This window comes from Pelobates fuscus, chromosome 11 (genome assembly GCF_036172605.1).
Source record: "Pelobates fuscus isolate aPelFus1 chromosome 11, aPelFus1.pri, whole genome shotgun sequence".
Classification (NCBI taxonomy): Eukaryota; Metazoa; Chordata; class Amphibia; order Anura; family Pelobatidae; genus Pelobates; species Pelobates fuscus.
In genome coordinates, this window is record NC_086327.1 from 5,628,305 (window position 1) to 5,642,443 (window position 14,139).

At 47.7% G+C, this 14,139-nt stretch overlaps 1 protein-coding gene across 2 annotated transcripts in view; it reads right to left on the reverse strand.

Annotated features, from left to right (window-relative positions):
• The window catches only part of KMT2B (lysine methyltransferase 2B), a 52,236-nt gene extending 38,343 nt beyond the window's left edge, over positions 1 to 13,893 (reverse strand). For both annotated transcript variants that reach the window (XM_063436133.1, XM_063436132.1), the window contains exons 1-3: positions 13,655 to 13,893; positions 4,324 to 4,399; positions 84 to 3,400 (exon numbers count right to left, since the gene is read on the reverse strand). In XM_063436133.1, the coding sequence (XP_063292203.1) occupies positions 84 to 3,400; positions 4,324 to 4,399; positions 13,655 to 13,888 (3,627 nt within the window). In that variant the 5' untranslated portion in view covers positions 13,889 to 13,893. The remainder of the gene's footprint in view (positions 1 to 83; positions 3,401 to 4,323; positions 4,400 to 13,654) is intronic.
• Between the last annotated feature and the right edge of the window lie 246 nt (positions 13,894 to 14,139).

Below are 14,139 nucleotides of genomic sequence, written 5' to 3' on the forward strand. Positions count from 1 at the left end.
AAAAAAAAACAATGTCAAATAATTAGATACGTAATAAGAAGACTAAATAAAGCACAGCAAAGAACATGAATTTCACTGCTTACCAAATCAGCACTCTTCTGCTTGTCTATTTTAATTAGCTGTAGTTTTGCCTTTTCCAAGAGATTGATGACCTTTTTGTCCGTGCCATAGAGGAGAGGTTCATTAATGGCAGAAGTACTTTTGGGAATGCTCTCCACAGGAGATGGCGAACTCTGTCTAATGGCCACTTTACAAACCACTCCAGGTCTGTCCACTGGTTCGAGTTTGATGGACTCCAGGGGAAGTGGTATCTCTAAAGTCTCAGGCTTGTCGATAGCATCAAGTGCAACAGTTGGAAGCAAAGCATCAGCATGGCTCTCCGACCCATAGTTTAGAATCTCCATTGGCTCACGGAGCATTTCAGATTCCCCAAGGAAGTCTGGGAGGGATTCAGGCATTGCTAATGCAGAGTCAGAGTCAGATTCATCATCCAGCTTTTCAGAAGTAGGGTCGACAAACAAAGGCAGAGCCAAGTGGTTGGCTCTTCGTCCTCCAGGCTGCATATCACTTTGCTTTGTTGGGGTCAATGACAATTCAGGTGCAGACACAACCGGCAAAAGACTTGAATTAAGGTCCGTCTGCGGGGTTCTATTTGAGAAAGCCTGAAGGGCTGGGGTCTCACAGTCCTGTAGGGATACAGATTGGTAGATCTTCAGATGTGCTTCACTTGGTGTAAATTGGGGAGCACGAAGAAGAGGGGACCGTTTGGCAGATTCTAACTTGGGAATTGACTGAGAAGGAAGTGGGGATGGCGGAGGAGATGTAGGAGAAGTAGGTGGCAAGATCTCGTCAGGAGATCCTGGGGATGACAGTCGAAAGAGAGGTTTAGCAGGACACGGACTTGGCTGCAATTCAGGAGCTGATGAGTTCCAACAAAATGTGGGTGCACGCAAAATGTTCTTCCTCTTGTTCTCGTCAGTAGAAGGAAAAGGATGGAGGGAAGGTGAAGAAGCAGCAGAAGAGGCAGTGGAGGTTGAACGCGTGGACTCTGAACGTGGTGAAAGTGCAGGTAGTAAAGCAAAGTGCTCTTCTTCATCAAATAGATTAAAACAGGAGTCAGACAGAGCTGGAATGGTATCAGAAAGAGTCTCTTGCACCAGCTCAGTCATGCTTTTATCACCTAGCTCTACATTCTCGTCAGAGGGTGCTGACTTTCCTAGCGGTTCTGAAACAGGAACTGACGATTGCTCATCCATAAACCGACGTGGAGTTTTAATGACACGTGAAGAGCGGACACGTGTTAACGGCAAGACAAGCTCACTGATGCTATTCAGGACTGTACTGCTTCTGGTTGCAATTTTTTTGGAAGACTGCACTTCTAACTGTGGCTGTGCCCTGCTCTGAGCCTCCTTTACTTTGGCCAATAGTCTCTGTGCAGCTGTGCGCTCTGCTTTTTGGGAACGAGTAATCTGAGCAGGTTTTTTCTTCCTTAAAGCTCTTGTCTTGAGAGTTGCTAAAGAAGAGTCTGTTAAGGTAGGAAAATCATTTGTCTTGCTTAAAGCAATGTCTGACTCCTTGGGTTCTGGATCTGGCAAAGAATGAATCTCTGTTGCGTGACTGTCTGTTTCTTCAGCATCCAGCTGAGAATTTGTCACTTCTGGAGATGAAAGAGGAACTCTCAGTTCTTCTGCCCCAAAGAGTGAACCATCAACAAGATCACATGCATTCTCTACGTGAACTTCAGCAGGCCAGCACGCCTCCACTCTGCGGTCTTCAGCAGGAGAGCACTCTTCCTCTCTGTGATCTTCAGCAAGGGGGCACGCCTCCACCTGGTCTTGGATGGGCTGGCATGAAGCCTCTTGGAGATTTTCTGTGAGCTGGCACAAATAATTCTGGTCATCATTGAGCTGGCACGAATCCTCCTGGTTATCTGCAGTGCGCTCGCATGAATCCTCCTGGTTATCTGCAGTGCGCTCGCATGAATCCTCCTGGTTATCTGCAGTGCGCTCGCATGAATCCTCCTGGTTATCTGCAGTGCGCTCGCATGAATCCTCCTGGTTATCTGCAGTGCGCTCGCATGAATCCTCCTGGTTATCTGCAGTGCGCTCGCATGAATCCTCCTGGTTATCTGCAGTGCGCTCGCATGAATCCTCCTGGTTATCTGCAGTGCGCTCGCATGAATCCTCCTGGTTATCTGCAGTGCGCTCGCATGAATCCTCCTGGTTATCTGCAGTGCGCTCGCATGAATCCTCCTGGTTATCTGCAGTGCGCTCGCATGAATCCTCCTGGTTATCTGCAGTGCGCTCGCATGAATCCTCCTGGTGGTCTTCAGTGGGCTTGAATTCTTCAACACTATGATTTTCGGTCAACTCACACGTCTCATCTTTAGAGTATACTTTAGCGTTTCTTCCTTTTTTCCGTAATTTCTTTTTCCGCTTTGACGATCCTACATCAGACCGCAGACTGTCCTTCACATCATGAACAAGGTTTTCTTTTGCATTTAGTTTCTCCTCCAACACAGGGCTTGGTGGCTCACGAGGCAAGGGTGGAATAGAATCTACATTTTCCTCTTTTACATGGGACAAATCTTCTTTAGAGGTTTTCACTTCCCAAGAGTGAACAACAGTCTCTAGTTCACTTACTTGTCTGTATCCAGCACGGAGCTTCCATTTCACTTTGGGAACCTGACTTGCTCGCTTTCCTTCTTTGTTAATAGTAGGGAGAGTCTCATTTGGCTTAGCAAGTACGTCAGTCTCTAAAACACTCCCCAAGTCAGCAGCTTTGGCTTTTCTAGATCTGCGTGTGGTTTTTAAGACATCATTATCTTGCGGAGGGTTAGGTGGAGGTACAGCCTTATCTCTCTCCTCTTTCTTTGATGTGGATAGGTCCTTCTGGGAAATATTTTCATTTGCTTCATCCTCTCTGGCTTTTGTCTTTCTAAGAAGAACCACTTTAAGGGAACTTCTACTTTCATTTGCAAGGACTTCCACTGGGCAATGGATTTCCTTTTGTTTAATAATTACGCTACAATCGAGAGAGCTAATTTTGCTTTCACATGTAGTCCTCTTTGAGCCACGGCATCGCCTTTTGTTTTTTGGAGGCTCAATAGAGCAAGGTTTCTGTTCAGGAGGTGCAGAGAGTTCATTTTGACAAAGCTGCTCTTTATCAGAAGGAAGAGTTGGAGAAGAGGAAAGAGGAGAACTTGGCTTTCTGGATGTATCCTGCTTCTCGCTTGGAGAATGAAAGAACAAGGATTTTTCCAAACCATACAGGGTAGGATCCAGTGGGGTAAGATGAACTCTGACTACCCTTTCAGGGGTGAAAATATGCTTCGGAATGTGCACAGCCAGGCGCTCTTGCTTAGGTGGAGAGAGGTCTGTTACAGGAAGAGGATTCTGGCCTAAGGAAACAGAATATATCTATATCAGTGGAATTAGTCTGAGGTATTCGACAATTAAACAGTTTAAACTTACACAGACAATTAACATTAATACTAATCTAAAACATTTATTTCACATATAATTCAGACAGCTTCTGGAAGCCGCTTACAACTCGAGTAATCCTTAAAACCCTCTGCAGCACTAGAACAGCCTTCAGAGCGGTCAACCAGGCAGCAGGTATTGCTCAGTTGTGTCTACCCAATGCCATCATTGTCCCCATGCACCACTCTCAAAAGAAAGTCCGGAACACACATACCGGGTCCACATGAGACTTGTGTAAACTAATAGAAGCTGTGATAAAGTTTCTATCAATTTAAGGAGCAGTTTCACTTATCCTGTCATTTGGGACTATACTACTTATCCCATCAAGTACTGCTGAGCATGGAGGTTACTCGGTACGAATAGACCCCAGAGAGCATAAATGTTCCTGGTTGGAGGGGGCTGCCTGCAGTTGGTGACATATTTTATTTATAAATTTGCATTATTTGTAAGGAATTATCTCTGCAAAGCATTAAATACAGGGGTAATCTTTATTATATCACAAAGAGCACAATAAAAAGAAAAACAGAAGGAATATCCAAGAAAGAATATAATGAGAATATCTGAAAAGCGTGTACCAAAAGGTATACATAGAAACAAGAACGCAGTAGGAACTTTCTAAAGAGAAAAAAAAAAAAGCAGTGTCCTATCGACAGAGACCGCTTTGTGCATTGTTGCTCAGGATGGAAAATATGGCAATTGTTTATATATGCGTCAAAATTGGTTTCCATCCTGCTGTTGGCAGATTTATGGGTGTAAACCACAATGGTTTCAAATTTACAAACAGAAAACGGAGCTGTCAAATCTTGACATGCACGATGCAGATATGGAAGTGCAGTTTTACCTTTCTTTGATCTCAGAGTGAGGCGAAGAGATTGACCCTCTCTTTGCTCCTCAGCGTTGAATCCCTTGAACTCCTCCTGTAAAGGCAAACATAGGTCAGAAGTGCAAAACAAACATGGACAATAAAAAGTTACCTAGAAATAAATAACTAGAAAGTACACATTAACACATGATATAACCAGGTAGGTCCCCAGGTGTAAGGCTGATAAAACAACCTCAGGGGTTCTACTTATAGGCCACCTTGCTACGGCCTCTCTTAATCCAACCCAACCTTCCTACATAACAATCTGTTATGTTTCTATGCACCCTTTTATTTTATAAATAAATGTTTTGAATATTTCCCTGCCCCACCATATTCATAATACTTTCTTCTTGCCAGAAAAAGAAAGATTACCAATTTTAAACCAGTCGCCTGAGAGGGGATATGATAACATTATACAAATATATTCAGGGCCAATACAAACCATTGTGTGGAAATCTATTCACAAACCGAACTTTACATAGGGCACAAGGCCATGCGTTTAGAATGGAAGAAAGAAGATTTCGTCTAAGGCAAAGGAAAGGTTTTTTTTACTTTAAGAACAATAAGGATGTGGAATTCTCTGCCTGAAGAAATGGTTTTATTAGAGACCATACAGATGTTTAAACAGCAACTAGATGCATACTTGCAAAAACAGTATTTAATGATATAATCTTTCAATGTAGGTTAATAGCCGTTTGATCCAAGGATAAATCTGACTGCCATTCTGGGGTCAAGAGGGAATTTTTTTCCTAGTTTGTTACAAAATTGGAAGTGCTTCAAACTGGGTTTTTTGCCTTATTTTGGATCAACAGCAAAAAACATGTGAGGAAGGCTGAACTTGATGGACGCAAGTCTCTTTTCAGCTATCTAACTAGTTAAAGTTGTGACAGCTCCTTCTCCTGACCCACAAGTTGTTCAAATCACCAGGAATTACAGAAGTGATTTCTGGGAACTGTAGTTGAAATAGTATTTTGGATATTATAGATATACTTTACACACACAGGACTACAATTTTAAGAAACACCTACTCTGCTGTTCAAGGATTTAGTGGATAAAGACAGATAAAATAAAATAAAAAAAAATAAATCTGTTTAACCATGTTTGTGTTTTCTCTATTTTGGCATACAGACATATAACAAGGTTTTTGTAATTTGTATTTCGTAAAGCTGGTGTGTGCTATTCCTGCACAGAACCCCATATTGTGTTCAGCTACATCTGCTGATACCCCCAGTGTATGCCTTTGGCACTATTCTGTGAAGCTACAATGCCATATAAGAGACAAAGCTATTTCAGTTTCTATAGTTATGAATTTTCATAGATGGATTTGACGGGTCTATGTCTCATTTTAGGGTATTATAGCTGTTTGACTGTTCAAATAACCCCACAAAGGGCTTTCATTTGATAAAGCAGACAGCCCAGGGTATCTTACATGGTGTATATTGTGCCTTAACTTGTCACCATTTTTTCCATATATGTTGCAGTATTTCTTACACTTAATATGTACCACTGTCATAGAAATCCCCAAATTATGCTCAGTTATATCTTCTGAGTAAAACAATATGCCCAATGTATGACCTAGACACTATTTTGTGAAGTTATAGTGCTGTAAACGAGACGTGAAAAGTTCAGGTTTTTAAGTGTGAATTTCCATGGAGGGTTTTGATGCGTCCGTGTCCCACTTTGGAGCACTTGAGCAGGCTAATATTCCAACTATCCCAAAAAGCCATACCATTTCTTAAAGAAGACATCCCAGGGTATTTCAAAAGGCATATTTTGAACCTTAGCGTGGGATCATTTTTCCGCTAGCTTGTACCAAGTGTAGTGGTAATAAGTGTTTTTTTGCATTTTTGACACACAAAGTGAGTTTGCACAATATATTTTGCAAATTTTATGTGTGCTATGGCTGTATAATACTTCCTATATTGCTCAGCTATGTCGGCTGAGTACAGCAATACCCCCGTATGTACCTTTGCAAGGTATATATAGATGTTGAAAAGGCACATTTGAGACTAACTTTGAAGTTTTATGCTGTGTCCATGTTCCAATTTGGAGTAGTTTAGATGGTTGGTTATTGAAACTTCCCCACAAACACATACGGTACTATTTATTAAAGAATACACCCTGGGGTAATTCAAAAGGCATATTGTGAACCTTAGCGTGGGATCATCTTTTCTTTGATTTGTTCCAGGTGTAGTGGTAATGAGTATTTTTAAAACTAGTTTTTAAATTTTCTTCTGCTTATTAATTTTTTTAAGCTTTCCTAAAACTTATTTTTTACAGATTTAACATTTTTATAAACTTTTTTTTTTTAACATTTACCCCCCTAGCTAGCACTAAGCAGCACTAACCCTAAATTCCCCAATTTCCCATAACACTCACCCATCGAAACTAGCAAAATATATCATTTTTAAATATTTAAATTAATTAAATTGAACCCCTGAGGGTTAAAAAAAAAAATTACAAATATATATATATATATATATATATATATATATATGTTAACCCTAAGGGGTTGAAAAAAAAGAAAAAATTCAGATCACAGTATAATACTGTGATCTACATTTTGATCACTGTAGGTAGTGATCAACTGGCAGGGAAGGGGTTCATTTTTATTTGGGCTGGGTAAAGGAGGATGGGATTTTTTTTTTTAAACTTTACATTTATTTATTTATTTTTTTAACGTTAACACCAAACTCCCCACTAACTTCCACCCACCCACCCCAGCTAGCTAAATATATAATTTTAATATATTTACAATTATTAATAAAATAAAATTAACCCCTAAGGGTTACAAAAAAAATAAATAAAAGTTGACCCTCAGGGGTTAGAAAAAAAAAAATTAAAAAAATTCAGATCAGAGTAAAATGTAGTCCCTGACAATTGATCACTGTATGAATTGGCAGAAAAGGGGTTCATTTTATTAAAGCAGGGGAAAGGGGGGGGTGGAATTTTACTTGAACACTCTTCTTTTTTTTTTTTACACAGTTAGAAGATCAGCAGTGATCAGTCTCCCTGCACTTCACACTGACCATGGAAGAGCAGGAGGTCGGAACGCGAGTCCCTGCAGCACATGTGCTCGCTCTGACAGCCTCAGAGCGATCACTGCTGCAGGGGTAGCGTGATCGGGTGCTCCCGGTCTGCTTTGAATACAGAGGCAGACCGGAGGAGCGATCTGGGGTTAACTTTACCGCATGACGTACCCGGTCCGTCATTCGGCGTTAACTGCTTCCCCACCATGACGGACCAGGTCCGTCATCCGACGGGAAGGGGTTAAGTTACATGTAAGTATTTTTATTTTGGATTGGTCGCTTTTGCATATGCAATATCTACCAAAACACATTTTTGAAGATGAACAGTCATGTCACTGACCTTAGCACATCCAGAGACTAGAGCTAGCTGTTCTATTTTTTTATTTTATTTTTTTTGCTCTTTATATTTAATTTTAATATACATGCTTTAAAGCAAAGCATATGGTTTTTAAACACACAAACCAAAATAAAGCAAGAAAAACTTATATAATAAACATTTATAAACTTTCGACAAATGAGATCAGATTGCATTATTGGTGATGCCTCTTAACTAGGGGAGTTTCTTGAACCTACCCCTGCCTCCTCATTCCGCTTACCCACCCCATCCCAGTTTCAGAGCAGTCTATTAATGAAAGAAAAAAGAAACTGACAGCAGAGCCTGCTCTGCATGATCACGCCGATATCTTCTCCCTCTGTCAGGATGTTACAAGGTGAAGAAATCTCCCAACTGCACATGTGTTTAATCTGTCAGTCATGCCCAGTGCACAGCATTCCTAGGGATAGAACACGGATTGGTTAGATCAGTGTCCCTCCCTGGAGTGGGTGTGAAAATCATAAGAAAGAAGTAGCAGGTAAATATAAAAAAAATAATTTACCTTTTTTTCCAGTCTGCTGAGTGAGGCAACTGTCTCATTCAAAGATTAAGCTTTAGAAATAGACAGTTGTCTCAAAATGATGCATGTCCCTTTAATTATGGTGGCATGAAACACTAAGTTTTATTTCCAATTATCTTTAGAATTCAGTTGAAACGGTTTGAGAGATAATGTTAGCGTGTTTCCTACTTAACATACATGCCCCTTCTGTAAACTGTGGTCTGACCGGTAAAGCCCCAGGCAGTGGGCACTCCCCTTGCTGCAGCCATTCCTTCCTCAGTTCAAGATAATCTCAGGTCCAATCCAATGATTTATTGAGAAACATTGGGGACCTAGTGGGCATGCGTTGTGCTTTCCATAAAGCAGCTCTGACTCCAATGCTCTCTAGCTTTAGTGTTGCGACCCAAACGTGAAGACCTTAAAGTACTGACAATCTATGCGAGGAAGAGCCTAACGTGGGATTGTCTGACAAACGATGGAGTTTTAAAATTGGCAGAGTGCAGGAACAGCGCATTCGCACCAAAACCAATACATTAAGGACATCGTGATGTTAGTGCTTTGTGTCCTTTTAAACTCACCACCAGTTACTGCTTAGTCTCCCCCACCCCCCTCGGCTATGAACCCCACTAATAAGGGCAGGCACAGATTTTCTGACTCAAACCATGATGTTTCATAGAGGCCAGAACACAAGAGGGGCATTACATAGATCAAAAGCAAACCATGACTGAACTCCTTCACCATGCTCAAAATAAAAAAAAAAAATTACTGAAATTTGAATGAATGTTTTAGGATATTTGGCGGGACAGGGCACTCCTAATGGCTCTGGTGCTTGAAATCTTTCCATGATATAACAAATACAAATTTGAATTTCTGTCCAGGGCTGTAGAATAATCACATATTTGCCAGAAAAACTAGATTAAAAGAATTAGTATTTTTTTCGTTATGCAAGTTAAACAAGACTGCTAAAACCTGTCAGGCTCAAGAATAAATGCAAACTTTTATTCAATCAACAATCAGTTACAATCAATTCAAGCCAAGTTTGGAGAAACTTTCTTGAATTCCGTTATTTTATGCCTGATTTTGTGCTATTATCCCTGAACACTACAAGAGTTTAAAGCTTGGGTATATTCTTCTTCTAAATGTCCTGATAAATGATACGTCATACCAAAATGTTTATTTTACTGGCCGGCTGAGGGTGTCACCCCCCCTCGTTAGTCGCCGGCTGAGGGTGTCATCCCCCCTCGTTAGTCGCCGGCTGAGGGTGTCATCCCCCCTCGTTAGTCGCCGGCTGAGGGTGTCACCCCCCCCTCGTTAGTCGCCGGCTGAGGGTGTCACCCCCCCCTCGTTAGTCGCCGGCTGAGGGTGTCACCCCCCCTCGTTAGTCGCCGGCTGAGGGTGTCACCCCCCCTCGTTAGTCGCCGGCTGAGGGTGTCATCCCCCCTCGTTAGTCGCCGGCTGAGGGTGTCATCCCCCCTCGTTAGTCGCCGGCTGAGGGTGTCATCCCCCCTCGTTAGTCGCCGGCTGAGGGTGTCATCCCCCCTCGTTAGTCGCCGGCTGAGGGTGTCATCCCCCCTCGTTAGTCGCCGGCTGAGGGTGTCATCCCCCCTCGTTAGTCGCCGGCTGAGGGTGTCATCCCCCCTCGTTAGTCGCCGGCTGAGGGTGTCATCCCCCCTCGTTAGTCGCCGGCTGAGGGTGTCGTCTCCCCGTCACTGACTGGCTGAGGGTGTCTTTTCGCATTACGAACTGGTTGGGGCTGGCTGGATGTGGCCGGCTGAGGGTGTAATTCCCCATTACTGGCTGGCTGAGGGTGTAATTCCCCATTACTGGCTGGCTGAGGGTGTAATTCCCCATTACTGGCTGGGGGTGGTTGTGGCTGGCTGAGGGTGTAATTCCCCATTACTGGCTGGCTGAGGGTGTAATTACAGCATCAGAAAAAAAATAAATAAAGGGCACTGGATGATGACAACAGACAGAAGCAGTTTGTAAGGGCCCAAGTCTTCTTCCAATGTAATCTAGATAGGAGCTGTGGCCTGCAACAAGATAAATCTCCTGCTCAGTCAGCAAGATACAATGACTGAGACGGTCTCCAACAAAACAATACACCCCCCCCCCCCCCCGCTTAATAAATGATATAGACACGACACATCCTGCGGTATATAAAGTATTCTCCAAAAGCTGCCCTGCACTTCTCTCCATAGTCTATATAATAGTCTCTTATGGTATAAAATATGATACCAATATAATATTTCACCATTCACAGAAAGGCTGTCTGTAAGTACCCAGACTGCCTGGCTCACACAATCCATGCTTTACGGCATTAACCAGACTGCCTGGCTCACACAATCCATGCTTTACGGCATTAACCAGACTGCCTGGCTCACACAATCCATGCTTTACGGCATTAACCAGACTGCCTGGCTCACACAATCCATGCTTTACGACATTACAAATAATAAGGGGGGGGGGGCTCTCTCAAAAGCTCATCTCTACAAATTTCTGTTAATCCAATAAAAAAAGTATTACAAGAAACTAAAAAACACCACCCCACCCCCCCCCCCCGTTACTGGCTGGCTGAGGGCTTCATCCCCTCAACTCCCAGTTACTGGCCGGCTGAGGGCTTCATCCACCCCCCTCGTTACTGGCCGGCTGAGGGTGTCATCCCCCCCCCTCGTTACTGGCCGGCTGAGGGTGTCATTCCCCCCCCCCCTCGTTACTGGCCGGCTGAGGGTGTCATTCCCCCCCCCTCGTTACTGGCCGGCTGAGGGTGTCATTCCCCCCCCCCTCGTTACTGGCCGGCTGAGGGTGTCATTCCCCCCCCCCTCGTTACTGGCCGGCTGAGGGTGTCATTCCCCCCCCCCTCGTTACTGGCCGGCTGAGGGTGTCATTCCCCCCCCCCTCATTACTGGCCGGCTGAGGGTGTCATTCCCCCCCCCCCTCGTTACTGGCCGGCTGAGGGTGTCATTCCCCCCCCCTCGTTACTGGCCGGCTGAGGGTGTCATTCCCCCCCCCTCGTTACTGGCCGGCTGAGGGTGTCATTCCCCCCCTCGTTACTGGCCGGCTGAGGGTGTCATTCCCCCCCCCCTCATTACTGGCCGGCTGAGGGTGTCATTCCCCCCCCCTCGTTACTGGCCGGCTGAGGGTGTCATTCCCCCCCCCCCCTCGTTACTGGCCGGCTGAGGGTGTCATTCCCCCCCCGTTACTGGCCGGCTGAGGGTGTCATTCCCCCCCCCCTCGTTACTGGCCGGCTGAGGGTGTCATTCCCCCCCCCCCTCGTTACTGGCCGGCTGAGGGTGTCATTCCCCCCCCCCCTCGTTACTGGCCGGCTGAGGGTGTTATTCCCCCCCCTCGTTACTGGCCGGCTGAGGGTGTCATTCCCCCCCCCCTCGTTACTGGCCGGCTGAGGGTGTCATTCCCCCCCCCCTCGTTACTGGCCGGCTGAGGGTGTCATTCCCCCCCCCCCTCGTTACTGGCCGGCTGAGGGTGTCATTCCCCCCCTCGTTACTGGCCGGCTGAGGGTGTCATCCCCCCCCTCGTTACTGGCTGGCTGAGTGTGTAATTCCCCATTACTGGCTGGCTGAGTGTGCAATTCCCCATCACTGGCTGGCTGAGTGTGTAATTCCCCATGACTGGCTGGCTGAGTGTGTAATTCCCCATTACTGGCTGGCTGAGTGTGTAATTCCCCATTACTGGCTGGCTGAGTGTGTAATTCCCCATTACTGGCTGGCTGAGTGTGTAATTCCCCATTACTGGCTGGCTGAGTGTGTAATTCCCCATTACTGGCTGGCTGAGTGTGTAATTCCCCATTACTGGCTGGCTGAGTGTGTAATTCCCCATTACTGGCTGGCTGAGTGTGTAATTCCCCATTACTGGCTGGCTGAGTGTGTAATTCCCCATTACTGGCTGGCTGAGTGTGTAATTCCCCATTACTGGCTGGCTGAGTGTGTAATTCCCCATTACTGGCTGGCTGAGTGTGTAATTCCCCATTACTGGCTGGCTGAGGGCGGCTCTGGCCGGCTGAGGGTGTAATTCCCCATAGGTGGCTGGCTGAGGGTGGCTGGCTGAGGGTGGTTGCGGCTGGCTGAGGGTGTAATTCCCCATTACTGGCTGGTTGAGGGTGGCTGGTTGTGGCTGGCTGAGGGTGGTTGCGGCTGGCTGGTGGTGGCTGGCTGAGGGTGTAATTCCCCATTACTGGCTGGCTGAGGGTGGCTGGCTGAGTGTGGCTGGCTGAGGGTGTAATTCCCCATTACTGGCTGGTTGTGGCTGACTGAGGGTGGTTGCGGCTGGCTGAGTGTGTAATTCCCCATTATTGGCTGGCTGAGGGCGGCTCTGGCCGGCTGAGGGTGTAATTCCCCATAGGTGGCTGGCTGAGGGTGGCTGGCTGAGGGTGGTTGCGGCTGGCTGAGGGTGTAATTCCCCATTACTGGCTGGTTGAGGGTGGCTGGTGGTGGCTGGCTGAGGGTGGTTGCGGCTGGCTGGTGGTGGCTGGCTGAGGGTGTAATTCCCCATTACTGGCTGAGGGTGTCTGGCCGTGGCTGGCTGAGGGTGTCTGGCCGTGGCTGGCTGAGGGTGTAATTCCCCATTACTGGCTGAGGGTGTCTGGCCGTGGCTGGCTGAGGGTGTCTGGCCGTGGCTGGCTGAGGGTGTCTGGCCGTGGCTGGCTGAGGGTGTCTGGCCGTGGCTGGCTGAGGGTGTCTGGCCGTGGCTGGCTGAGGGTGTCTGGCCGTGGCTGGCTGAGGGTGTCTGGCCGTGGCTGGCTGAGGGTGTCTGGCCGTGGCTGGCTGAGGGTGTCTGGCCGTGGCTGGCTGAGGGTGTCTGGCCGTGGCTGGCTGAGGGTGTCTGGCCGTGGCTGGCTGAGGGTGTCTGGCCGTGGCTGGCTGAGGGTGTCTGGCCGTGGCTGGCTGAGGGTGTCTGGCCGTGGCTGGCTGAGGGTGTCTGGCCGTGGCTGGCTGAGGGTGTCTGGCCGTGGCTGGCTGAGGGTGTCTGGCCGTGGCTGGCTGAGGGTGTCTGGCCGTGGCTGGCTGAGGGTGTCTGGCCGTGGCTGGCTGAGGGTGTCTGGCCGTGGCTGGCTGAGGGTGTCTGGCCGTGGCTGGCTGAGGGTGTCATTCCCCATTTCTGTCTGGTTGTGGCTGGCTGAGGGTGTCATTCCCCATTTCTGTCTGGTTGTGGCTGGCTGAGGGTGTCATTCCCCATTTCTGTCTGGTTGTGGCTGGCTGAGGGTGTCATTCCCCATTTCTGTCTGGTTGTGGCTGGCTGAGGGTGTCTGTCTGGCTGGTTGTGGCTGGCTGAGGGCGTCATTCCCCATTTCTGTCTGGTTGTGGCTGGCTGAGGGTGTCTGTCTGGCTGAGGGTGTCTGTCTGGCTGGTTGTGGCTGGCTGAGGGTGTCCCCGCTCCCCGCTCCCCCAGACCCACCTCCGTGCTGTCACTGTCCCCGCAGTCCCGGCCGCAGGCCCCCGCCAGGCGCTTCATGTTCTCATGGAGTCCGAGTATCTGCAGCTGCGCGGGGTCCGGGCTCTCGGCGGCTCCTTCACTCCCGAACGGCACCCGCGCCCTGTCCGCCCGGTTCCCGCTCCTGCCCCCCCACGGCCGGCCCGGGAAGCGGCCCCGACCCGAGGCTGCGGGAACAGACGAGGCCGCAGCCGCCATCTTTACCGCTCTGGGAACTACAATAATACGGCTCAGTGCGCCGGCGCCAAGCTGTCCGCGAGACCTGCCCGCCCCCGCCTGGAGCATCACGGGAACTGGAGTCCCCGCCGCGCCTCCACATCCGCCCACAGCCGGCTGGCGCACTACAAATCCCGGCGTCCACCGCGCCAGCCGACTCAGGGCCGCGTAATGCGCGCGGGGAGAGCAGGGAAGCCGTGACAGGGAGAGGCTGGCCGTGCGGGGCCAATCAT